The 27,094-nt window shown below is 40.0% G+C and overlaps 1 protein-coding gene across 2 annotated transcripts; it reads right to left on the bottom strand.

Moving 5' to 3' along the window:
* Positions 1 to 915: 915 nt before the first annotated feature.
* Positions 916 to 27,094, bottom strand: emsy (EMSY transcriptional repressor, BRCA2 interacting). Of its 2 annotated transcripts, none has more exons than XM_084730105.1 (20): positions 26,876 to 27,094; positions 24,173 to 24,281; positions 23,755 to 23,854; positions 23,548 to 23,622; positions 22,458 to 22,633; positions 22,214 to 22,369; positions 20,325 to 20,584; positions 20,001 to 20,241; positions 19,162 to 19,380; positions 18,825 to 18,974; positions 17,516 to 17,689; positions 17,299 to 17,435; positions 15,879 to 16,052; positions 11,744 to 11,936; positions 11,386 to 11,553; positions 8,891 to 9,046; positions 6,558 to 6,748; positions 4,443 to 5,036; positions 2,992 to 3,396; positions 916 to 2,059 (listed from the first exon to the last, which is right to left on the bottom strand). In XM_084730105.1, exons 1-20 carry the CDS (start codon positions 26,876 to 26,878, stop codon positions 1,877 to 1,879), a joined length of 3,864 nt encoding a protein of 1,287 aa, XP_084586231.1. In that variant the 5' UTR covers positions 26,879 to 27,094; the 3' UTR covers positions 916 to 1,876. The 2 variants fall into 2 exon arrangements, with proteins under 2 accessions (XP_084586231.1, XP_084586232.1); XM_084730106.1 differs by having other exon boundaries at positions 2,992 to 3,393.

The following is a 27,094-nucleotide window of genomic DNA, read 5'->3' as shown; positions in this document are numbered from 1 at the left end:
AGGTCAACTAAGTGAGATTGAGCTCTTCTGTTTGTTCTGCTGTTGACAAGGTCATCAACAAAAGGTATTTTAGCCACTTAAAAAAAAGTTCACCTAAAAAGTTTATGTGTAAGCTACATTTAGAAGATTTATACCACTTAATCATGCAGTCAGAGAGACTTTTCCGATGGGAAACAACTGCTATGTAAGCTAAATAGTGCTTTCTCCAAACTAGCCAAAGTCCAGACAAAATCAGTAATTTTACCTCACAAAACACAGAAGTTGATGATCTACCGCTGTCTTGATTGATGTTAGTCTATTGGTTATTTTGTGACTCAGAATTGACCCTTTAAAACACCAAAGTCACAGAATAATACAAACTAACTAAAAGATTAAAGCAGCAGTACACCAGAAACTCCCATGTCCTGTGACATAAAATTACAGATTTTTTCTATGGAGTTTGGTTGGCTTGGAGAAAGTGATACTTGGTTTGTACAATGGAGGTTATCCATTGAAGAAAGTTGTCCGATAGCAAAGTAAAGCAGTGAAAATATTCTGATGATGTTGGACACTAGACATTTCTTATCACACTCATCTGATAAAGAGAGAAAGTTCATCTGTGCTTCCTTTAAATCTCAGGTTGAGGTGTGTACATGTGAGCAAAATGTTATTAAATCACAGCTACACTGGTAGCTAATAATTGTTACATATGCATCTTAGACTAGTATGTAGGAAAAACTGGTCACTACAATTTTAAGAAAGTATTAACCATGTAGTTTAGGTTTTTTTGTGTAAAGAAACATCTGAAAAATTATTTTTTAAGTAGAGTATTTTTGGTCTCAAAACATGTCTGGAGGGGAGATTTAAACAAGGAAACTTTTGTGTTTCTACATACAAAAGTTCTCTTTTTGCAACCAATAAAACTGTACACACTGACACGTTCTACTCAGATGTTTTATTGTGCAGATTAAATGATTTTTCTCAACTAGTCATCTAGTTTGAAAAGGTATAAAAGAAATGCATAGTTTAAAACACACTATGCAAAAAGCAAATGCACTCATTGAAATTCTCACAGCAACTTTTGAACTCCAGAATATATCTTACAAAAAAAGCTAAATCTTTTTTTTTCTTTTACAGTACATCAGTTACAATGAGAAGTAACACATATGTTGGACTTCATCCTTCCTCCAGGACTGGTTCTGCTTTATGTTCCAGGCAGCAATTCAATCTGCTCCAGCTTCATTCTGAAAACTTAAATCCTTACGGGATTAGTGTTCAAGATTTACAAAGATGCACTAAAGTCAAAAAGAAAATACTGTTCATCTGGCAGTAAAACCTTCAGCTCATCAAAAGAAGACATTCATGAACAGGAGGGTTGTTTTGTACAAAGATCTGAGTGATCAAAGTAATTACTGAGGAAACGAAAATGCATTTGAAACTCTGGACAACCAACATAGAAAGTTCAGGCCTGTCTGCGGTGGTCTGATCCGCCTGTATGTTTCTGAAATGACACAGTGGCACCAGGCACGATGCCAAAATATCCAAATAATCAATTTCATGAATGTGTCGCTGTTTTGCAAAAGTCCTGCAAAAAACAATGTCAACATCCTGGAACGATTAAGTCCTGTATGTTTGGAGAGGCTGCTCTCCAGCTGAAACTAATCCTTTCACCTCGCTCCCACTTTTTACACCCAATGCTCCTCACAGGCAATAAAAAACACATGTGCCATTAGTGGTGTGGAGGAACACGTATGAACAAACTAATATTTACACAAAAAACAGAAAGTATTTTTGCTCTTGCACTATAAAAAAAAACAGCCAGAAATCTTTGTCCGCTGGGTCTGAGGCCACAAACAGATCATTATCCAAACGTGCTCCGCTCCCTTCAGTGGAGAGTCTATGGTTGGTCAGGAGGACTGGCTGCCGTGGCCTCGTCGTTGCTGCTGTCCACCTCCTGCTCCATGGGGCTGTCCTCCTCCAGCTGCTGGCTGGTGTAGTTGGTGATCTCCAGGAAGCCGCTGGGCTCCACCACCACGTTGGACTGGCTGGAGTCCGGCAGGATGGAGTACTGAGGAATCACCTGCATGTGTTAAGTCACATTTGGGTTTCAGTCAGTTCAATTTCAAGTGCAGTGAGAAAATTATTTTGTAATAGTCAGTATATCACAATATAAATCAGAGGGTTTCATTAGTGTATCATCACCTGAAAATAAGAAACCTTGTGTTTTCATTAGTGCTTTAATCGCGCCTGAAACACTGAGCCTGTCGTTTCTAGAGCAAACCAAACATTTGCTCTAGAAACAGCCTTTTGTGTTTGTTTGTTTTTTTGTGGTCACCGCAGGTTCTACATGCTTGGAAGTGGAAGGAGAGGCGAGCAGCATCCAACTGGCTGCAATCTTCAGAGATGATGCCTCTAAATCCTACATACTGATCCTAAAAAAAGTTATATCGTGTTATTTAGTGATCTTTAGAGGTGCTGACAGTCAAATCTCATTATGTTTAAACAGAGCCAGGCTAGCTGTTTCCCTCTGTTTCCAGTCTTTTTGCTAAGCTAAGCTAACCAGCTTCATATTTAGTCAATCAAATAATGTTTCAGCATTGCATACATTAAAAGGTAACAATCAAGCTAACTGAAAAAAAAACCCACTTTAAATAAAATGTTTATTCAACTGCACTAAAAACAGCAACAAATACATTTTTAGGTGTGTAGGGTCTACAGCTGAAAATGAACTGTTCAGTTAATCTGGGAACATTAAAATGATGGTTTATAAAGCATCAGTGTTTATTAGATCTACTGTCCCTTTAGAAATACATTAATATATTTACAAAAACAGTAAGTGGCTCATTTTATGCTTTGACTGTAAACACTTAACCATCTTTTTGCTCTCTATATTAATGGTGCAGTCTGATGTACCTGCAACCTACATGTGAAGGCTGAGTTACTAATATGTCTTATTGACAAACCAGAACCAGTCTGAACCTCGAGCTCTGGGATTTATTACATTTTTTTTACCTCGATGACCTCCAGGTCTTCTTTGCTCCTCTGTGCTGTGAGGCCCGGCATGCAGCTGAACTGCTGGGACTTTGTGTGGGAATGATGCATTGAGGTCCCCGAGCTGCTGATGAACTGGCCCGAGTCCAGGGTGCCTGACACGGCCTGGACCTCCAGGCCCTTCCCCAGAGGGCCGCAGTCGCTGGAGGAATCCACCACCATGGGCTCCGTGCTCGGATCGATCTCCGCCTCCATCATGGAGATCTTCAGGATGTCCGACACAGAGGGCTTGTCTCCCGAGGGCCCGGAGCTGGACTCTGGGATCAGTTTGGCGGTGGCCTCGCCGCTGCTGAAGACCGGCGATGAATGGTGGGAACTGCCGAAGGTGATCTTGGTGACGGTGGCGCTCTGTGTGATGATTGGCTGCTGCGGTGAAGGAATTTGACGAGGACAAAACACAAATGGAAGAAATGGAAACAGTCAAAAGTATTTTTTGCGGCTCACCTGAAAATCTCAAAACATAAAACATGTCATATAAAACACATTTTCTTTCATCTGGAGAAGAAGATTTTTCAGCCAGCACATCCCTGCTGTACTTCGGAGCTGGCAGGGTGAAATCCAGTCAAAATATACATTTAGATATTTGTGTTCAGACATGCAGCTCCTCCAGGTCGTTTCTAAGCAGTTGTAGAGTTGCAGTTCATGTGTGCAAGGGGTTTAAATTAGATAGGAAGGAGACTTAATAAGAAAACTGGTGGTACGGCTGTATTTAAAAATAATCTATACAGACAGATGATATTCTGGAAAATTAATACAAAGGCAGAGGGCACATCCATGAAACCAAGTAATAAAATATGAATTTCTCCCTTTTGGTTTTTCTTCCCCTCAAAGAACAGGACAGGACAAGTGCTTTAGAACAGATGTTTATACTGTAGCAGAAAATAAAACCTGCAGACTTTAAATTCTGCACTTCTAATAGTGTTGTTGTGATTAAGACCTGAATGACTCCAAGCCAAAATATTAGAGCTGCAACATATACTTGTTTTTATTACAGCAGTAAATCAGTCAATTTTTAATGATTAACTAAACAAAGACTAATGTTAGTGTGGCTGAAAATGATGTCTTTGTTATTCTGTCTTACAGTAACACAGACCAGAACAGAGAGGCAGCTGCAGCAGCATTAATACGACTATAAATTGATTTCTTGCTGCTTATCAGTCTGCAGCCTCTTTAAGGTAAACATGACAAATGTTTTACTGTACTGGACGGTAAGTTTGGAAAAATCCCAGCACCGTCATACAAACTGGTTACGTCAGGAATCTCTACGAACGAAAACAACCTCAGGGCGTTTCTTTTTAATCCAGTACGGCACTGAGGTGTGACTTAATGTTTCTAGAAAGAAACAAATGCCTTCAGTGGTTGACTTTCTCCTGCTGGCAGCGCTGGAGGGTGTCAGGTGTGAAATCACTCACCTGGCTGGAGGAAGTCTTCTCCGTGCTGACAGGGTGGTGCGCCTGCAGTGGAGGAGGGTGTGACATGGGCGTGTGCAGGGGCCTGTGGTGGGACGTGGGTGCTTGTTGGAGCTTCGGGAGCTGCGGTGTCACCAGGGGCTTGGTCGGTGCGCCCGGGCTCGTGACCTTTGCCCCGGTTTGAGCGGGTGCAGCCAGTGGTCTGTCTTTGGGGCTCTGGGTTAAGGCCTGGGGTTTGGGCTGACTCTGCTCTCGTAGTTTTGGCAGTTTCTTCGTCAGCGGAGGGGTGGAGGGGAAGGCGGTGGAGGAAGAGGAAGGCTGGCTGATCTGTGGCTTGCTCTGCAGCTGTGGTGGCGGCGGCGGCGGTGGCAGCGGCTGGGTGGAGGTGGAGCTGGAGGTGGAGCTGTGCCGGCTCTGCTCGGCCTCTGCCTGGTTCAGGGGAGGCGGCTGAGCAGCTGCAGAGTGAGTGATTTGCTTTGTGGGTTCTGTAGTCGGTTGGCTGGAGCGGTAAAACAAGCCTGTCTGAGGGTCCAAGGTGTCGCCTTCCATCTCGCCAACATCTAACACGGTCTCAGTTTTACCGTGACTGTCAGAGGGCTGAAACACAGTCACAAAGAAGAAGACTACTGAGGGACGTTATCAAGAGGAGGAAGACACTCATCACCATGGAGCTAACAGACCACCACATGGTATTAATTATTTTATTTTAGTTCTCAGTCCTCACTGCTCTTAAGTATTATGATATTTTTTGACAATTCCTGAGTCGTTTTTATGTGCATAAACACCTTGCACCTTATCAGTTAGCTCGATGCTAACACATAAAGGGAATTCCCATTGACATGCTAACAGAAATTAGCTGTGCAATTGTGATAATGTTATCTAATTTGACCAATCTAACTTCACGTTTAACATAAAATGTCATGTGCTCAGACTTTAATCCTTCTGATCTGTGATCTTATTTTGTTTATTTTGTTATAGCACAAGCTTGATGAACAGCAACAGCTAAAGTTAAGTTTGAAAAGTATTTTATTCACCACTTTATATGCAGCATAGCAATGATGCTACTAAAATAAAATTAAACCTCATGACCTGCTCATCAGGGCCAGCATGATCATTCTCAAACATCAAAATTAAATATTTATGTATTCAAGTCTCCCCAAACATTTTCTCATCAGCCTCTGCTTTCTTTTTTTTTATTATTATTATAAAGCATTCTTATAGCATGCACCACATCAGTCTCCGTTTTGTTTACATCTGCTTCCCCATGAGATCACATGAGTTTGTGCTTTCTAGTCTGGCAGGATAATCTTGATAATATCTTGTAGTCTGAGATTATTTTCAAATCTTGTATTGTGTGTGTGTGTGTGTGTTTGAGATTACAGAAGAAAATCTGTAACGCTTCTCCTTGTGTGTGTGATGCAACCTGGTTTCAAAATTAGTTAGGATTTTAAAACTCCTGTAGTCTGAGCTCATCTTAACGGTTTAATTATGCATTAAATAATATTTATGTTGACAACACAGACGCTATTTCACAGTTTCTGTTTCACCTGATGCTTTGGGGAAATACTTCAACTATCTGTCCATTCATGCCTATGAAACAGAACATGTAGCCTCTCAGATTTCTCTGTGAACAGTTCTGAAACTTCAACAGAAGGAATGGTTCCAATGAAAGCTTTTGGCAGCGTGCTCTGTGGATTATTCAGAGTGGTTTGTGGTGCTTTGTCAGGGTTGTGAGCACCCACAAACAAAATTCCACTCACCTCCATTGTATCAGCGTGGTGGCAGAAATCTTAAAATCATGGGAACTTTGATCCAAAAACTATCCGCATGGTTAAATACCACTAGTGATAAGTGAGAGAGTTTTTAGAAAGTGGGTGAAGAAATGAGCGTTGAGTACATTTGGAGTCCTGACATATTCAGAAGAATAAATACAAAAAAAATGGACACATGGAGGTTATGTTAACATCCTTACATTATATTCCACGTATCATCTATTGTATTTGTTTACTTTTTGGCGAATGTGTTTGTCCTAAAAGTGCCATTTATAAAAGCAGCACAGTTTAGTTTGACATATATTCAAGAGTATCAGACTACAGCTCTGCTCTGAAGTGTCCTCACCACGTGGCTGACGTGCGACGCCGTGGTTGCAGAAGAGACAGCAGCCGGTTTGGTTACCACGGTGACCTGGCTGCTGTTGGTGTTGCTGTTGGTGCTGCTGCTGCTGCTTTTGTAAGGCTTCCCCAGCTGCTGACTGGAGGACATGACCACGTCATCGTCCTCCGAGGACACTCCCGCTCTGTTGACTTTACCTGGGCAGGGGGAATCACAGCCATGATGTCAGAAGAGCGTGTCAAATACACACAAACACTCTTGACTCAAAAAGAGAACTTCTAATTTGAGGATTTAGTTTGAAGTTTAGTTTGTTCCACTGAAATGTTGAGCTGCCAACCAAAACAGGAAGTGCTTGATATTGGTGATGTCATGTTTTTATTTCACTGGTACAAGTACTGTAGTAATGCACAGTTTCAAGGTACTTGTTCTTTATTTCAGTAATTCCATTTTGTGCTACTTTATACCTCTACTCCACTAAAATCTGGAAGACAATATTTTACTTTTTACCCGACTACATTTATTTGACAACAATATTTTCTAGTTACTTTGCAGATTTAGATTGCTAAAACAAAATAACAACCAACTAATAAATTATAAATATTTTATGGATTAAAGGGTATATATACAGTTACTAAAATTAGCTCCATCTTTAGCCATCTTTGCGGTATCTGTTATACCAGCCAGTCTCATAAAAACATCACACATATTCTGCTACAGTGGATCCAACATCTACCACATCATAGCAACTGATTCAGTGTCTTTTCTGTCCTTAGAAAAGGTGACATATTCCCTAAAGGGATAGTTCACCCAAAAATAAAAATTCAGTCATCATCTGCTCACCCTCATGCTGACTGAAGGACAGGTTTAGTTTTTTAGTTCACAAAACTCTGCTGGAGTTTCACAGGAAAACAGTGTTGCAGAATCTCCCAAACAATGGAACTGAATGGTGACCAGTTTTCAAGCGTAAAAAACAAACAAACAACAGAACAAAAACATAAAATGCCTCCATGCTGCTCGTCTGCTGTAATCCAAGTCTCCTAAAGCTCCAAAATGCCAAGCTGACTAAAAAGATGTTATTGACACCATGTTTTTATCCTGAATCTTCACTGTAGATCTCTAGCTTGGAGCCACGTTCACATGCACACTGTCTGAACTGTGTGTGTGTGTGTGTGTGTGTGTGTGTGTGTGTGTGTGTGTGTGTGTGTGTGTGTGTGTGTGTGTGTGTGTGTGGTGTGTGCAAACGACATGTCAGGACTTTAGGAGACTTGGATTACAGCAGACGAGCAGCATGGAGGCATTTTATGTTTTTGTTCTGTTGTTTGTTTGTTTTTTACGCTTGAAAACTGGTCACCATTCAGTTCCATTGTTTGGGAGATTCTGCAACACAACATCCTTTTATTTCCTCTTTACCTTCATCTTTGATTTATTTACTTTCAATGTGATTGTTTGTTTAATTATTTATTTATTGTTTGTTTGATTTCTTTGACTATTTGTCAAAGTTTGTGGCTTCTGGGGATTGGAGGAAGGTGTCATTTTATGTCTTTGTTTTAACACATGAAAAACTAATTTGGGACATGGTTTTGCACAATATATTTGCCCTTTGTTTTATGCTGGTTTTTAATTTTAAAAAAACAACATCACTACCACCTGACAAGGGACTGTATAATGAGTACCTTTACTCTTAGTACTTTTAAGTTTACAGTATTTTTATTCCAGTACTTACATACTTTTACTTTGGTAAAATTTTGAGTACAGGACATAAACCTGTTAACTGTTGCTACTGTTAGTTAAAGCTACTAGGCGGAGTTCTTAACTGGTTTTTAACTAGTTATTATTAATGTCTGCCACCAGTTCAGAATCTCCTTGAAATCAGAGGAAATGAAGTTACAGTGAATAGTACGTTAGCTAGTTAAAATGAGCATCTTTCTTTGGATAATTGTATTTATGGAATTATATTTTGTGGTAGAGTACAGTGGAATCAGTACTGCTTTTGTCCACAGGGGGCCACAACATGAAACTTCCTTGCACTAGGAGACTCCACCTTGGTTCTTTTTTGGAATTTTCAAATGGAAACTCCCACTCAGCTGTTAGAAAAAATGTAGTGATGTAGGTCACAGCTCTGATGCCCTCCCCTGTTTCAACCTCAGGGTTTTACATGTAACAACATTATCACACAGAAACCTACGTCAGGACCTGTGGGGAAAAGTTTTTAGCCTTGGGAAAACAGAATTATTATTTGGATTTGAATAATATAAGGAACACTTCAGAATGATATAAAAACCTCAAAAAACCCATGAAAAAACAAAAACAGGAGCACTGGGCAGACTGGAGAGGTGTACCTGCTGTGATGAACTCGGTGCTGGGTTCAGCCTCTGAGGTGGAGGGCCTCGGGGACTCTGGGCTGGGCTTCTTCTCCTGAGCCAGCTGGATGGGGACGGCCATCTGACTCAGGTCGATGGTGTGCTGTCTGGGTTTGGACTCTCCTTTGTCCTTCACTGCCCAGAGGAAGAACACTCACATTGATCATGATGTACCAGTTCAGATCATTAATCCCATAGACCCGAGGAGAACTGCAGTTCACTGAGAATCCTCATGTTAATGAGCATTTCCCTACTCAATCCAAACAAATTTCTCTAACTGATAATCAAAAGAAATTGACTGAATTTCGTCTTTGATGTGATACTTTTAGACCAAGTTTGATTCAACATACGTCAATGAACACCAGACAAAACAAAAGTGAACAAATTAAAGTGCAAAAATAAGCTCCAGACCCCAGACAGTGAAAAATAATTCCAAAAATCCCCCCCAGACTGCTCCGTTGGCATGGTCAGTCATCCTAGTCTCTCCGGTTGTTTCCTGAGTCAACAATCAGAGTTTGACAACAACAGATCCTTCACTGGATAACGCTGGACTTTCAAAGTAAAACAGAAATGTCCCACACTTTACCCAATACAGCTATGTTATGAGAACAAACAACAGTAACGGGGCAGTAAGTGGCATTTTGAGCAACTTATTTGAGACAAAACACAGAATTTATATGCGGAAAAGTCACGATCCAGTCAGTCCTTCCTACCAATCAGACTTGGGAAAACCATCTCGGACAGTGAGAGCCTGGTGGGTCCCGCTGTTTACTGGTGGTGATCATGTGACGTAATTTCAAACAAATAAACTCACAATGTCTTTGTTGTTTTAGATGATGGTGTTGTCAGTAGTGTTTTTGGCAACTTATATGAGAAAAACATACATGTGGAAAAGGTCAAGACCCAGTCAGTTTTCCCTACTGACCCTTGATTGCACATGAAACATGAGAGCTGAGTTAGGATGGATATATTTCCAGTTCTGGTTATTTATGTCAAGATTGGGTGCTTCCACACCTAAAAGTCCAGACCAAAGTTCAAACCAAGGTTCATGTTTTTGAGACACTGTTTACATTTTGTCCAGTTGGTTTTGGTTTCACACTGCAATTATCCAAGCAGACTAAAGAACTTTACATGTCATACCTACTTCCTGTGGGCTGCATCTCCCTGTATCTGACAGTGATTGGCTTGTAGACTGGCGTGCATCTGACACTGCTGTTTTATAATTCAGCAGGTCGCCATCCTCAGTGGGCATTTATGGAGAGAGATGAATGAACAGACTCATACTGTGGTCACCATAATATTATTATGATTATGGCACTACAAGCAGAAGCACCAAAGTGAATCAACAACTGAAAAGTTTCCCTGACTCTTCAGGCCAGATGTCAATTAAACATCTGGTGTCCTCTTGTCCCCATCTGCTCCCGCAGCTCATTTTGTTTTGGTGCGCTGATTTTCCTTCTTCCCGCTCTGATGATATCCTGTTGTAGTTTCCTGTAATCGGTCTGAAAGTCCATACCATCCAAAAAAATGTTTTCACACTAGAAACCAATGGAACCACGGTTGAGTTTGATCTGGACTGAGACCGCCTCTTTATGCCGGACCAAAGTCCAGCTTTTTGGTCCAGGTGAGGTTTCACACCTGTAATTTAACCCTAACTCTAACCCTAACCCCACCCTCAAAGTATCTACAACACAAACCTCAAGACCTTTTTTCTGGGTGACTGACTGTAAGATGAGAGACGCTCCCAGGCACTATAGAGAAATTTAGAACAGGGTCTAGAGGATTAACAAATCTCCTATTCAGAAATTGTTTCTAATTTCTGTTCTTTCATTTGGTGCGCAGTTAAGGTAAATAAAGGCCACGATTTTCACTGAATTTTCACTGTAACGCGATGTGTAACACAGGAAACTGTTGAACTGCTCTGGTTTGATGCACTAAATCACATTTATCTCTTTCCAGAATCGCCAAACAAATACGGGTGAATGTCACTGGATTTTTTTTGTAATTCAACCCTTATGTACAACTCAGTCTAAAAAAAATTTCCCTCATTCAAATCTTCCATGGAAATTTATCTCTGTCCATTGACTCATCAACCCAGTTCCACAGGTTTGGAGCCCAGTGAGCTCATTGTGAAAGCAAAGCCTCGAGTGAAAGACATAATTACTGTGGACTGCAAAGTTTTTGGTCTTTTTTTTCCATCATCAGCAACTCGTGAGAGGCCTTCATATTTGTTGACAGGAATCTTTCAATGAAAGCTTAAACCTGCTCTGATAAAACTGTCCTAGCAAAGGGTGGAGCAGCAACAAAAGACCTGTAGGCAACATGCTGAATGTTCTTTGGCTGGAATATTTCCCCTGATCTTGTATCGCTGCTGTAGTTTGCATGTGTACAGGTGATACAGGCCCCTCCTCCCATCTTTCAACCGCTCTGTTCACAGCTTACATCTGCAGCCTGTCAGTGACATAAAGGCTCACCTGTTGTCTGCTGCAGCTCCAGCAGGGCTTTGATGGTGGAAGTGGCGGACTGGGATTCCCCAGCAGACACCTCCTGGTAGATAATAGTGGGGCTGGACTCCACGGATACTTCCTGCTCTGTCCAATCCTGCTCTCTGGAGGACACCACATGCACTACAGGCTGAGGTTCTGAGGAACAACAAGGGGATATATTCAATTTTTAAGGAGTTTCACAAACAGGCATCGGCTTATTTTCACATTAAACTCTCGTCTAATGTTCCTACACTGAAAAAAAACAGAAGAGTAAAGCAGTAAAGCCTGATTCATCAGACCGCATCATCTTCTGCCTGTGTCATGGAAAAAGGAAGGGGAAGTATACCCTGACCACTGCTGTGGGAGGTCTCGCCGGCTAAGCTGCCTGACTCGTCCTTGGAGGACCCGTCCTGGCCTGAGGTCTGACCCTGCCCGATGTCTGCTGAGCGGGTCACCTGCTGCAGCGTCTCAGTGACCAGCTGTCGGGCCTGTTCGCTCACCACCGCCGTCTGGAAGACGGGCTTAGGCTTGATGAGGACCTGGAAAAGAAACCAAAGGAACATGCAGCATCCTGTAAAGCAGCAGTTACCAATATTTTTAACTGATAAGTTTCTCCACGGCCCCATAAGATGAGCTCCAAAACTGACATGTTTCAAATCGAACAGGTTTTAAAATAGATGGGATTTAACATGATCAATTATATACAACATGATATTGTTACATTATTTATTTCATACAAATCATAGTGATCCTGAAATTGTCAATGTTTGGGGTTAAGATTTTTTTTCAGGTTTCCTGCCTGAGATCTGCACTCTGTTGAGTGCTCTCTTCCAGTTTTTAATCAAATCAGCTTATCTATCTTTTTAAAAGACCTTTTTACAGCCGACATCATCGAAAGGCTGTGCGCACATTTCCCCCAGTCATCCAGAGGAATTCACAAGCTGCACAGGTTGAATTAAACATTTCACCAGCACCAAAATAAGCATTATATGATACTTCAGCATCGATATTCCAGTGGTCGATATAAAAAATTAAAAATTCTGACAGTATCATGACCGTTTCAGAGCAACCGGTGGCGTCTACGGCTGCGAGGTATTAAATGTGTTGACTGGACCGAGAACACGATCGAAGCTGCTCGTGTTTGCAGTGGGCCACAGATGCACGTGCAGCTTTCTCATAGTTTACAAACTGTAAAAGGGTCTATTAGCAGATCTACGCTGGTTGGGAATCAGCGCTATAAAGTCGAGAACATGATGATACTGACTGAAGTTTCAGCCTCCAGCTGGACTGTCAAAGCTCTGTTCAGCCTCAACCTGTCATTTGGATGGATGTATTATTATTTATTTAGTTTATTATATTTTTTTCTCATTGTCCAATATCTGTACTTTCCTTATTTTGTTTACATTTATTACGACCACCTAGATTATTATGATCTGTAATACTCTGATATGGTACACTTTTCTTTATGCTTGTTGTCTGAAATAGCACAATATTGTTTTCATTTAAAATCTATAAATATGGTTTAAAAAAAGTTTCTTATTCATGAACACATTTCCCACAGTTTTTAAACATGTAAACTATCAAACAGTTTTAATATTACTGCTGGAAAAAGACGTTTTATAAACAGGTGCCATTTTCGTCAGTGGAAAGTGTTTTATAATGTTGGTGCACAAATTTACTTGTTAAATATTAGGTGATTTTTGTCAGATTTAGTTGGTGGTTTACCACACCACGGATCATCACCGTGGGTGTTGAATACAGTTGTACTGTATGTGTGTACTACGCCTGACTCATTGACCTCAATTTCCCCTTGTAACTGAAAACAGAAACTACATTCAGGCTATATTTAGACTGGAAGTGTGATGAGCTTGATATGAAACTATGACGTACTGTTTGTGAACAGACATGGAGACGTCAGCACAATCTTTCTGCAGACATTTAACAATATTTCATGATTCTGACACAAAGCAAACAGACATTTTTACACATATTTTCTTTTATCCAGCAGCAAAAAGCACCTGAAAACTCGCTCCATGGGGTTTACCCTCTCAGAATATATTCTGACACCTGTGCATTATATTCAAATTCCCCAAAAAGATTTAGAAAGAAATATTGAGGAGGATTTGAGTAGCAAATTATCACTTCAGATATGACTTTTCAGTTGTTGTTGTTTCTTTTCTTAAATCCCTTGATTATACTTTCAAATCCCACTTTTGACCTTCTTGGTATGTGTCAGAAGTGTATGAATTTCTACAGAACCAATCACATGTTGTTAACTGTTTAAAGACAGAAAAAAGAAAAAAAAATCCCCAGGAACTGAAAAGCACCTACAGTGGTTGTTGGTTTCATGCAGTGGCTTGTGATGGGGGGGCAGCACTGGGCAGCGATTAGACGTGATGGAATAAACGAGGACTGTCGAGCAGGATATTCTGTTTTCTGTTCTTGAAGGCGTCTTACGGATGTTGAGAACCATCCGTTGAATTTTTGTCTGTATATCTGTGACGTGTTCCATCACAATGAGTCTGATGTTGTTGGAGGTACATTTTTTGTGTGTTCATCCAGAGGGCTCACAATGTGTTTTTCTGTGTCTAACTGGCTCTGGATGATGGAGCAGGTCACATTTAATGATGAATGATTTATTTTTTCAGTGTTTTGTGTGTCTTTTTGTTTTGTGTATTGAGTCTTATTGTGAGCACAGAAGTTGAATGATATTATATATATTTTCAGTATTGTTTAAATATCAATGGGGACCCCAGGAAGAGTAGCTGCAAACATTATGGAAAGGATCCCTACAGCGACAGACGTTTTTGGACAACCTTTTCTGACGGGGAACTGAACCCGTTATGATGTTCTCTTTAAAGCCACCAGACTCATTTGATGAAAACAGAACACAGAACACATGATTTGCTGGTCTGCTGCTGCCATGATCAGTCAGTTTGTTTGTATCATTGTGTGATTTTGTTGCGTTAACACCTAATTTGGATCCAAACTAACCCTTTAAAACAATTAACTGATCTGAGCCTGTCAGTGGAAAAACAACGAGCACTTTTAGTGGACGTACTAAGGCAGAAATTTCAGCCTGTTTCACGGCTGCTGATCTACTCAGCCAATTCCAAAACTATCTGTACCTATTAGTCAGTTAGGCTGGGTTTAAACGCTGAAATTTTAATGCAAGTAGTTACAGGTTGCACTACAGATTTGCATGAAACATAATTTCCATGCAACTTTACAGCTACACACAAAAAAATGAGCAAAAACTCATGCAACAGGATTTAATAGTTTCACTAAAATTAACCAGTTAGATTCGTATTTTTTCACCTGTAGTGTTGTATTATTTTCTCACTACATTAAATAGCGTAACTACATTTGTTTCTTATTTCATGTTGTTTTCTCACTGGATAAAATCACTTCAGATGTGTGGTGTGATGTGTGTTTTCTTCTGGTCCTGGCTGATTACTTTCTTTCAAACTGGCTGTCCGAGCGCGTGGCAGAGGACTTTACGTCACGCAACTCAACCGAAACTTAGTTTCACCTCACTTCCAACCAACTGAAGCCACATTACCTGCCAGTCTTGTATGTATGTAAAAATAGGACCAGGTTTAAAAAAAAACACCAGAAGTAACCTTTAATATCATGGATCATCCTGAGTTTCAGGACACAAACACTGTAACCTGCAGCTGTTTGACCTGAAAGAGCAGTAGACTGAGTCACTGTCAGTCTGCCCCGATCACTGACAATATTTAGTTTAAGACTCATTTCTCTCCCTGAATGGGGGAAGTAAATGGAGGAAGAGGAAAGGTCAGTGTTAAAGCCCCGGTTTACATTTGTCAGCCAACAGAAATGGGGATTTTGCTCGTCTGTTCAAACTGATGCATGTTTGTTCAAAGTATCCAGCCCAGGTGTCACAAGACAGAATGAATAAGTGAAAGGAGAGAGAGAAAGACAGTTTTCTTCTCGAGAAAACTCAAATGAGCAGCTCTGTTCCCATTTTCAGAGAAAGAAACTTTTGACTTGTTGGGATTCTTCCTTCAATTAAAACGGCTCTTCTGTAATGACTTACTCATGTCCGTGGTGACAGACAGCAGGTCATATGAAAATCCACTTGATGTTTTTGTGAAGTGTCATGTGATAACCTCATTGGCTTGTGGTTAACTTGGATCTAATGTTGACAATTTTAATAAACCTTAAAATAACAGCCTCAGAATCATTTTGATGCCACGCTGATTTGTAATCAGGTGAATGGTGCCTCTGTTATTCTCACTCTCAACACCATAGGCCTGTTCTCACACTGTGAAACGCTTTACAGCAAACACCAACAACTGTGTCACTGATTTTGGTGAAACTGGATCATTGCTTCATTTCAGAGCTGTAGACTGTTGGAATAAGACTGTAATAAAAGATGAGCAGGGACTGCTTTTATAAATACAGAGAAAGAAGGACAGAGGAAAAGTGCAGATTAGCTGTTCCAGAACACGTCTCACCTGAGTCTTGCCCTGCTGGCCGTAGACGATCTTGGTTGGGATGATCTTGGTGGCGGTGGACTGGGATCCAGAGCTCATGCCTTTGGGCTGGGTGACGATCATTTTGGTGATGGGTCTGGAGGCCGTGATGATCGCTGGTTTGGTCCCCTGAACAGCCTGCAGGCCCTTCTCACCCTGAAGCACACACAGAGTCTACATTTAATTTGAACTTTAATCTTCATTAATCATACATTTTGACAGAGCCAGGTTATCTATTCATCTATTTCCAGACTTCCTGCTAATCTAAACAATCCAGATACTCTAGCTTCACATTTAACAAACAGATTTGAGACTGGTTTCAATCTGAACATGTAACTCTGCAGCAGAAAGCAAAGAAGAATATTTACTGACACCTAGTGGACATATGAAAAACATCACAGATATATGAGCTAAAATCAACACAAGCTGCACCTATTTTCACAAAAAAAAAATCTAATCTTTCAGCAAAACAAACATTTATTCTATCAGAATAATTAGATAGATTATTACATTTATTCACAGCTATTTTCACCATTAATTTACTGATTATTTTCTTGATTAATCATTTGGTCTGTAAAGTTCCCAGAGGCCACGGTGGTGGTTTCTTGTTTTATCTGATCAGGGCGTCTTCATGTATCAGCAACGTAAAATGTAAAACATTTTAAGACTTTTAAATTTAGGCCAATTTTGCAATAAAACTTATTTATTTTATTTTATTTATTTCTCAGAGACAGTGCATATTAACAAACATTACTGTAGATATGCCAGAATTAGCCAAAAAGCTAGATTTCATCTGTAGTCCCTGGCCAGATGTAACATCAGCAACCTAAAATCAATATAAAAGTTGAGAATTAAAAATGTTAAACATGCAAATAAACGCATACTCTGATTAAATAAATATATTGTCAGTTCAAGAGTTTAAGTCAGGTAAAATGACAATAACTTTTTGAGTTAAAGAACATTTGTTCAAATATCTTTATTAGTGTGAGAAAATATGATTCTCCTTACTGATATTAATCAATACATTTGTCCAACAGAGAGAGTCTGATATGAGGCTATATATCAGCCGATTTCTTTGCTGACAGCTTTCAATAAATAAATATTTAAGACCTCCCAAAACAGAATTTAAGATTATTTAAAACTTTGTAATAACTTAGAAAAAAAAAAGAAAATATTCACATTTGATAAGTTGGAACAAGTTAAAATTTGACAGTTTTGCTTGAAAATTTACTTAAATTATAAAAAATACATATCAATTATATTTATTTCCACAAAAGAATCCATACTATATCAAAACGCCTAAGTCTAATGTTGTGGTTGTCTGTGAGGGGATTACTGATGATCAACTAATAATCTCAACACAGAGCTTAAAAAATAAAACGCAGAGTTGTGTTTGACTGACCCCGGCATTTAACAGCGTGGTGACCACATTCTTCCCAGGAAGTCCCTGGATGGTCGCTCCCTTTCCAGTGGTTTTCTGAACCACGATGACGTTTGGTTTGGAGGTCATGGGGATGGTGGTGATCTTAGTCGTCGTCCCTGTAACAGACGGGAAGACGATGTTTGATCTGATCTTAATAAAACAGTAACAGATCCAGTCTGGTGGACCACTGACTCACCAGAGACGATGTTACTGCTGATGATCTTCCCGCCCAGAGTGGCCAGAGACTTGGGCACCACCGTGATGATGCTGCCGCTGGTCGTCTTGACGTAGGTGGTGCCGCCGCTGGAGGCTGATATTCTGGCACCGATGCCGGGGCTAACAGTGGGTCTCGTGTAGGTGGCCTGGGTAGCTGCATACGAAAACATATTGTTACTATTTAAACTGATCTGTACTGTAGAATCAAGGATTGAATCAAGTATCAAATGTTGACATTTTTTCTCTGATTAGATTTGAATCAATAATGATGTGAGGAAAACAGTTAAGATTCAAAGTAAAGGATCAGTGTTACATTCAGTGATATGATACAATTCCAAGACATTTTTATTCTCCATCATCACATTTTGGGTGGTTAAAAGATATGAAGCTGGTTTCACAGACGGGGTTTAGATTAATCTGGGAACAGGCTTTAATCTGCAACAGTTAAACTTGGACATTTAAGTACATTTCAGGAAAATGTCTCAGATTTTCCTTCGTTTGTACTTTCAGATATCTGCATTATTTTACCGCTTCATATTTATTTTCAGCTGTGTCAGAGTCGTTTTAAGTTCTTGCTGATGAAACCCCCTGAATGAAAACATTTCCTGTTTGTGCTGCTTCATAATAAAAACATTTAAATTATGAAACAACATGGGAGTTCTATTGTGAAGAATTTAAGGAAAGAAGGAGTGTGTTTATCCCAGAGATGTATATGAGCGGTTTATCCACCGCTTTACAGCCGCTTGAGTCAAGCCTCCTCAAGCTTGTCTTCGGTTTTAATGGAAATGCAAAAACCGACCGTGCTTGGACTAAGGTTAAGCCTTGTCTGTTACACCGACCCATCCTGTCATATTTAACCTCAGAAAAAAAATTAATTACATATTTAGAGGATACAAACAATGATTTCACTCAATGTGCCTTTCTTTTCTCATTTTGCAAACCTGTCAGTAGTACCATCAGAGACCAGATAGTGATGAAAGATGTGTCCTAATTTCCCACAGTTATGCAAAATATGTCATTATTAAACTATTCCTGTGCAATTTTAGCTGGCTTGTCTAGTTTTGACATGTATTTTTTTAAGTTTTTCTAGTTTAATGCTCTTGCCTTTGAGACCTACTCGATATAAATCTGCAAACTTACCAGGAGCAGATGAGACTGAGTCATGGAAATATTTGTTTGTTGTTATTATTTTATCATTTTCTGATTCATTGATTAATGCTCTTGACTATTGGATACTGTATCTGTTGGTTTTATAGAGTGTACACTTCGATGAGTTTTGGATCTCTCACCTGTCGGCTGAGTGACCAGCTTGGTGGTCATGATGGCGCCGTTGCTACTGACAACCATGATGGGGGAGGAGCTGCTGCTGGACAAAGCCACTGATGAAGGCTTGGGCAGGATTTTACTGGGCTGAACCTGCTGAGTGATTATCTTGACCCCTGTGTAAGAAAAAAAACAGATTAGGGTAGGAATTAAGCAAAAAATATATAGAAATGCAACAAAAAAACCTTATTTTGCCTACAGCATAATTATCAGAGAATGATAAATGACTCATCGACATAAGAAGAGACAGAACAAGACAAAAAAAGAGATGTCCAGACAAATAAATAGTGTCGGCAGGCTTACCGGACTCTTGTTTGATCTGGATGGTGGGCTTTGCACCCGGTGAGCTGCTGGTGGTCTGCGTCTGGCTGACACTAGACGCTCCTAAAGGTGAGCTCTGCTGCAGCTGTTTGGGTGACTGCTGTTTGGGGAATTGGGCCAGAATCTGAGCCGGCGATCCCACCAGGGTCTTAGGCGAAGGAAGTCTAGCTGTGGCCACCTTCACTCCTGCTGAAGCAGCACCTGCAACAGTGAGAAGAAACGGTGAGACTGAGCAGTCACTGTCATGCTAACACAGCTGACTGCTCAAACAGTTTGGCAACAGAAATTCAGTGGACAAAATGACACAAAAAGAAGAAACGTCCTTTAAAACTGTGTCATTATGATTGTTTTACATGACACAAGTTTGCTGAGTGATCAAGCGTGTGTAATGTGAGCAGGATCTCTTGTTGTTATCGTCCAACCCTGCAGTTCTCCTCAGCTCTATGGAGCTTTTAAGTCTCTTTTAGCTCATTATATAATTTTCTTTTTTTTATATACAATCTGCAGACACTCATCAGCCAGGTTTTCAACAGCAGCAGGCAGTTTTCAGAGAAAAACACTGACCAATCCAATTTCATCAAATGGAAGAAGGTTGTTTGTAAAGATCAGGATATTTTTCTCAGGAGTTGGTGGAGACCAAAAACAGAGCTAAAAGGAGACTGAATATAACTCTTGAATTAATTCCACAACTCTAAAATAATTCAACATTTGTCTGCTGGATGTCATTTACTAATTCTAAATGGATGTTTAAAAGCTCCATATGTGGGATTCTTGGGAATCTGGTACAGGTTTAGTTATGCTGGTGCAGAGGAAGGACCTACATGTTGCAACAGTCGACATGACCACTGAAGGAGTGGAGGAGACGACTGTGGTGACTGCGACGGTGTTGGCGTTGGAGGAGGGGCTGGAACTGGCTGGGAAGACCACTGTCTGTTTCTGGGTGGGCGTGGTCAGGATGGAGGTGGAGCCCAGCTTGGACATGGCGGCGTTGTTGTGAGCGTGAGACTTGGACAGGATGTTGGGCACAAAGTTGGAGCTCGGAGAAGTCGTCACGATGATCACCTGAACAAAGGCAAAACGTTTAAAACTCTGGTGTGTCGTGTAGAGAGATGCGTTAAGGAAGCATGTGAGTAAGCGCCGCTCACCTTCTGCGTGGTGGTGTTGGTGGTCTGGATGGTGGGCTTAGTGAAGGTGATCTTGACGGGGGACAGGTGGGGCGGCAGCGAGTTTGCGATGCTCTGCATGATGTTGCTCATCTTGGGGCTGCCGCTCACCGGCACTGTGATGTTCTTGGACACCTGCGGGGAAACCTTGGTGACCTCCTTCAGCATCACCGGCGACGAGCTGGACGAGTTGGTCCGCCTTCGCTTGCGAGGCTTCTCGTCCTCATCGGAACAGCTCACACCTTCGAGGGAAACGGAGGACGGAAATTCAGGAAATCGCAGGGAGGACAGTAATTCAGCTGCAACTAATGATTATTTTCATCATCAAATTATGTGCTGAAAGTTTTCATTCATCACACGAAATGAAATACCTGCACTCATGAACAAATAGTTTTCTTGTTTATGGTCAGCACAAAAACACAAACGCCTTGGTTTTTGTGCTCACAATAAATAAGAAAACCATTTCTCCATGAGTGCAGGTATTTCGTTGTTTTCCACCCGACACATAAATCAAGATTGGGATCGTTACTTTACAGTCTAAAACCAAAGATATTCAATTTACTATAATAAAGGACAAGAAAAAGCAGTAAATGCTCACATTTGAGAAGACAGAAGCAATAAATGTTTGGCATTTTGCTTGAAAATTGACTTGATTCAATCAATAATAGCTACCAATTTATTTTCTGGCTATCAACTAGTCATTGCAGCTCCTGTTCTGTCCACTTGTTTGTCATTTGTCAGCTACATGTGAAATTGCAACCAAGAATAAACATGACAAAGCCTGAAAAATAAAATCACAGGTCTACACTGAATATTTTTTTAAACTTCGCCTTTAAAAACCTGGTTTACATGTTCCTCCTCAGTTCTGTGCAGCTGGAGGACTGGTTTTCCAGCTATTTCCAGCTACCTGTGGGGAAATGTGGATATTGCTGGTTTGGCCTGTATGTTTCTCTATTTCTCTTGTATTATTTTTTATGTTCTGTATGTTTTCTAACCCATGAAATTATCTTTTATGTGAAACTACATGTGCTGTCGTCTTGACCAGGACACCCTGGAAGAAGAGATCTATTGTCTCCATCTTTGTGTTTCTGATTTCCTGTCACACTCTCATAGCAGCTGTTTAATGTGCTTGCACATGTTGGCAGCAGATGCTTGTGGAGTTGTTTAGTTTAATCCAAGAGAACTTGAGAAATGCTACGTTTAGGATATTTACATCTCAGTCAGAATTAAGTCTGCATTGTGGAGAGGATTTCTGACTCTGTATTCTGTGGAAAGGACGAGCCGTCACACTCTGTAAAAAGGATGAGTTTCCTTCAAAGCATCAGTGTTGTTCCATTTGTGGAAATCACTTAGTAACAGGGATCAAAAAAAACAACCAAATGCTGGTAAAATACGCAAACAGCTGGTAGATTTGTTTCACTCATCAGGTCGTCTACTGAGTGGTTGGTTTCGTTTAATCATTCACAAGCCATTTGGACAACCCAGCTTAGTAATAAGTAAACAAGCCTTGCAGTGCCCCCCTCAGGCTCATCAGTATCATGCCCTCTTCATCTACAGAAGAAGAAAGAAGAAGCATGGGGAGACAGAAACAAATACAGGACACTGACACTGCTCATCTGAAGTTAGACAGAAACGAGTTATTGCTACTAATCTGATCTCTGGAAAGTATATAGAAATTTTGGGGTGAATGTTTGGATAATTTGGGGGGTTATTTCAAATATTTTACAAGCTAATTACCACCTATTTACCATTACCAAGTTTAACCTACGTTTATCTACAATAAACTCAGTGAATTCACTTTTCCTGGATTCCTTCAATTATTTCATAAAACGAGGAAAAGTTTAGATTGAATTGACGAGGATGACACTCACTTTTTACGTAGACAGTGCTCCCACTGGGCAGCACCACCACGTTGGATGAAGGACTCGGCGGTCGTGGTGATTTCACCGTTGCTCCTATGGTGCCGCTGGTTGCCGTAGCGCTGGTGGAGGTGCAGGTGGTGCTCGTGTAAGAGTAACATACAACCACTGCAGGGAGGAAATAAAATGAGTCTGTCAGTATCTAATCGGACCCAAAACTCTTGAATAGTCAAATACAAAGTGATAGTCAACCCACCTTCTTTGTTTCCTGTTTCAGCTGGCAACAGGAGGGAGGCATTCTGATTGGCTGTGGCACTGGCCACAGCATTAGCAGTCACAGTAAAGGCTGTCTGTGGTACCAGCCTCGGCATCAGGGGAACAAGCCGGCGCCCTTCAATGGACCATTCTGAAGAGCTGTTAGGACCCGACATGCTGGAAAAACATCAGACGGGGTTTGCACAGCGTTTTAAAAGTAAAATTCAAACACTTCTGAAGCACTTTCAAGAAGTGCAGTTGCAGATTTCTTTATAACCACAGCAACTAATGGTCACTTTTTTATTTGACCAGCTGTTCATATTAACTTTGACAGTACGTTTTGTTCACAATTATTTACTGTTCTCTAACTTCCACAGTGAGGGATCAACACAGGGCTTATCTAACTACGAATGACAAATATTAAATACTAAAAATCCTTTTTTCACATGAGTGATTGCATAGATGAGACTGTCAAGGAAGAACAGTCATAACCTGAATACATAACAGTTAAAATTAAGCATTTTCCAAATGTTAAAGATTTTGTACAAACCCTGTCAGTGGTAAGAATGTGACGTTTTTTAAAACTACAATTCCTATTTCAGTGGTGAGCATATGAAAAAAAAGTTACATTTGGACCTAACATACTTAGTTTGAAGGACAGAAAAATACATAAATTTACAATAAAAACCAGCATACAAACTTTACAAAACAGATATTTTGAAGCTCTGTGCCAATGTTTTCTTGTATTTTAGCCCAATTTCTACAAAACCATATACATATAAAATTAGAAATTAGTATGTTCTATTCAATTCCAGCCTGCAGTCCTTTGCTACATGTCGTTCCCCAACTTTCCTTTCTTTTAATAAAACTCCAGAAAAATATATATAAAAAGTAGAATGTAACATTAACAGCAGAGCATATAAAACCATTATTTGGAAAATTAAGTTTATAGGCTGCGTGGCCAGCCGCTTTTTATTTACTCATTGCTGCTGAAACCAACTTGCTGGGAAGTGGAAACATAAATTGACAAATTGATCTGCTTATTTCATTTGCTGTGTTATTCCACACATTCGGGACAGTTATGCACTTACTGATATGCGATGGTAGTGAGGCGTTCATCGTTGACAGCCCTGCGGACTTCTGCACGATGGCGCTCTGTGGAGATACTGGGGGGAATGAGGGGGACGGGTGGACAAGACAGCACAGTGTATTTTAAATAAAGCAAAGTTTGTGTGCAAAAATCTGAGAATTGAGTTTCTCTAAAACCCTGAGTTTTAGAATATGAGGGAAGCATTTACCCGAGGATTTTAGTGAGCTCTCCCAACAGATCCTTCTTGTCTTTTGTCAGGTCTCCTTGGGCTCGCAGGGCACTGATAACCCCGGCGTAAGCCTCCAGCTCTGGGAAACAAGAACACAAATGAAACGCCAGGCTGCAGCAGCACTGCAGCATCATGTTCATCCGGTGGAGCAGTGATACCTTCAGTGATCGTCTCCTAATGGTCACCATTTTTTACGTGATCGATACACATTAAAAAGCGCTGCATTTATTGTGTTTATGTCCAACTTTTAATGTCTAGGCCAATGTTTTTATGATCACTGTGAGACACAAAGGATGTGAGATGCATCAGATAAACTCAGATATGAAGTCCTTGGACTGCTTAAGATTATTTTTCCCAACTTGGTTCTAAAAAATGTATTTGTTCTGCATGAGCTTACCCAGTTTACGGAGGATTCTTTTGCACTCATCCCTGCCCAAGTCAAGGATGGTGGGCCATACCACAGGCATGGTACCAGTCAGCACCGGTTTCTCCAGCTGAATCATGGGCTGAGTGGAGAGTAAACAATAATTCAAGTTAAGACAACATTTTAACATAAACCGTACCGCAGATGCCTCCATCAGGTGCTGCTTTATAAGTTTAGTATTGGCTGACCAACACCATCAGGCCGATATTGACCTATCACAGCTATATCCATATCGGCATATATGTTGTCCAGTATGCACCTATATTAAAACTATTTTTATATCATGCAGGTTATGTTATTGTTAGCTTTACAGGAAACATTCAGTGTATTTTTGATCCTTTTTCTCAATTCAAGTTTAATATGTAGAAATATTTTGCTCTATTTCTGTTTTATAATTTATAGTTATTTAAAATTATTAAAATACCAGTAAAAGTTTACCAATATAATTTTAGACAATAAAGTTTATTATTAACCGTAAAACTTCCTGTTTCCACATTTCTTATCTTTTGAAGGATCATTGTAAAAACTGTTTCTTTTATATGTAAATAATATATTCTCTATAAAGAATAGCAGCTGATTAATGGCAATCCAAATTTTTCACTCCCTAAGATTGGGATTGTCCCCAAAAGTACAGCATGAGTCGGGCCCTTGTGTTTAGTTTAAAGAGCTTCAACAAGTATGAGAGGCACTGACAGCTCTTCACAACAACAGACAGTCATTCATTCTGATTATTTTGTGAGGGGAGATGTTCGGAAAGTGGATGTTCATTACATGTGGTAATGTTTTGCGAAGAAAAAAATGCTCCTGTTTTATACTATTTACAGTATATTGCTGATATCACAAAGTTAAAGACAAAAAGTACCTGTTATATTATTTTTTATCGTGGCACACAACAGCGGCACGCTCTGCAATGACTTGAAATTAAAGGACAGTGGCCAGAGACTAACTCTGCTTCTATGTCTGTTAGGCTGAATAGACCAAAAGTCCTATTTAGCTCTTGAAGCACTGGAAATAAGGTATATTTATTGTATGTCTCTTATCTGTTTTAGATAATAAATAAATAAATTACAGCAAAAGAATGAGACACATTAGAAATAGGATCTCATAAAGATAGTCTGAAGGCAGTAATCGTGACTCCCAGACCGTAAAGAAACTTGAGGTAAATTGTGATTTGTGATTCTGGCTTAAATAAATAAAATTTACTTCAAGGAAAGTAAACAAATTAATGATTAGCCATAACAACTCAGATGACATTACAGGCTTGTGTTACTGTATTTCCCTACTGTCAACAAATCTCATGAAACAACCAAAACCAACCATGTGTTGCTCCATATATCAATGCTTTGATATATTTAGATTGAATTGAACTTGACTTTTATCCCATGTGTTTAGGACTTAAGCCTAAAGCCTGTTCATTTCTGTTTAAGATGCAAGTTTTTTTTGTTTTTTTTTAAAAAAACAGTAGTTCCATGTTTAAAAGGCTCAGTAATTTCCTAAAACAGCTGGTCATTGTACTTTTCAGCAAACATTACCCAAACACAAGTAAAAGCAGCAAATACCACATTTTCAACAGCAGATTAGTACATGTATGGTGCTCTAGTGACTATTTCCAAAAGCAGGACAACATAAATAGATTGAATTAAAATAAAACTACAGTGGTAGGTAATCCTGTGCAGTGCAATGGTGGATCTGATGTGTTATTGATATGTTTTTAATAATTGTGGATAACAAGTGAGTACTTCGCAGAGGAAGAAGATAAAATGTGGATCTGATATCTTTCATGTAGTTATGTAGTGGGATATAATGTATTTATGCACCTATGTGTTTAAGTGAAGCTCTTTAAGACTGTGGCAAAAAAAAAAAAAATACAGGAAATAAAGAATCTATCCATCTAATCAGGCGTTAGCTGTACAGATAATACTTGTTAGTAGTAAGATCAATTCAGTGTGGCTTATTTGTACTTCACGTATTACATGAATTTGTTGAGTAAGAAAAATGCATAATGTCACTAAATGTATACCTTAAAAAATGAAACTGACCTCCATTTACAATCAGAGAACAGAATAAAATAAAGAAGAATCATTTTGAGCAGCTGTGACAGGAGCCTGCTGGCATCGGCTGTTCAGAACATAATCCACCAGACTCCCATATATATTTCAATAAAATCTTTTAAGTGTTTACATTGACCAGTACCGCCCACCACTGGCCATTTCAGTAACTACATTGTGGGCGTAACGTTACAAGGCCAACAACACACAAAAGTGGAGTTTCTGTCCAATTCAAAAGCTGCGTAGGGAACAATAATATGCCGAAAGTAACAGAAGACCATAATCCACAAACCTGTGCGTTTGTTTTTCCAAGTCCCGAGATGTGAAGACAACCAAAGAAACATTTTTGCTGTAATGTTTTCTGGATCAAATTCTGTCAATACAACGGGAAGCACGGCTAGCTCTGAGTCTAAGCATTCATCAGATCGACTTATGATCCGCAAAAATTTGCAATAATGTTTAAAAACATTTGTAATATGTTCACAGCAAAGACTAAGACCTTGACAGGATGAACCTCCAACTAAAAAACATTCAATTTTGACTCAGCGCGTAGTGAAAACCTGTGCAGTGGATGATATTAGCTTAGCTAGTTAGCTAGCTACTCCTGTGAGCCAAACCAGTGTCTTACCATCCGTTAGCAGGGCAACTTCAAGGCCTCGGTAATTCCCAGGTCCAAACAAACATGGCTGACCGTAAGATTTTTAGCTAAACTACAGCATTATGTAGTTATTCTCCGATAAACTGCGGCAAAGAAAACCAAAGCTAACCCGCTGCAATAGCCCCAAAGATGGACTAGTGTTTATGTTTTCTGCTAGCTTGCTGCAGCTGGCCTATGGATGTATGAGTG

This window comes from Lutjanus erythropterus, chromosome 11 (genome assembly GCF_056507025.1).
Source record: "Lutjanus erythropterus isolate fLutEry1 chromosome 11, fLutEry1.hap2, whole genome shotgun sequence".
NCBI lineage: Eukaryota > Metazoa > Chordata > Actinopteri > Lutjaniformes > Lutjanidae > Lutjanus > Lutjanus erythropterus.
The sequence above is the reverse complement of the archived record's forward strand: the minus strand, read 5'-3'. Positions and strand labels throughout refer to the sequence as shown.

Bases quoted from the DNA above. Each gene is read 5' to 3' on its own strand.
- emsy (XM_084730105.1), bottom strand. The intron at 20,242-20,324 runs GTGAGCGGCGCT...GCCTTTGTTCAG, and splicing joins CCAACACCACCACGCAGAAG to GTGATCATCGTGACGACTTC. The intron at 6,749-8,890 runs GTACACCTCTCC...CCCCCTGCCCAG, and splicing joins CACCGAGTTCATCACAGCAG to GTAAAGTCAACAGAGCGGGA.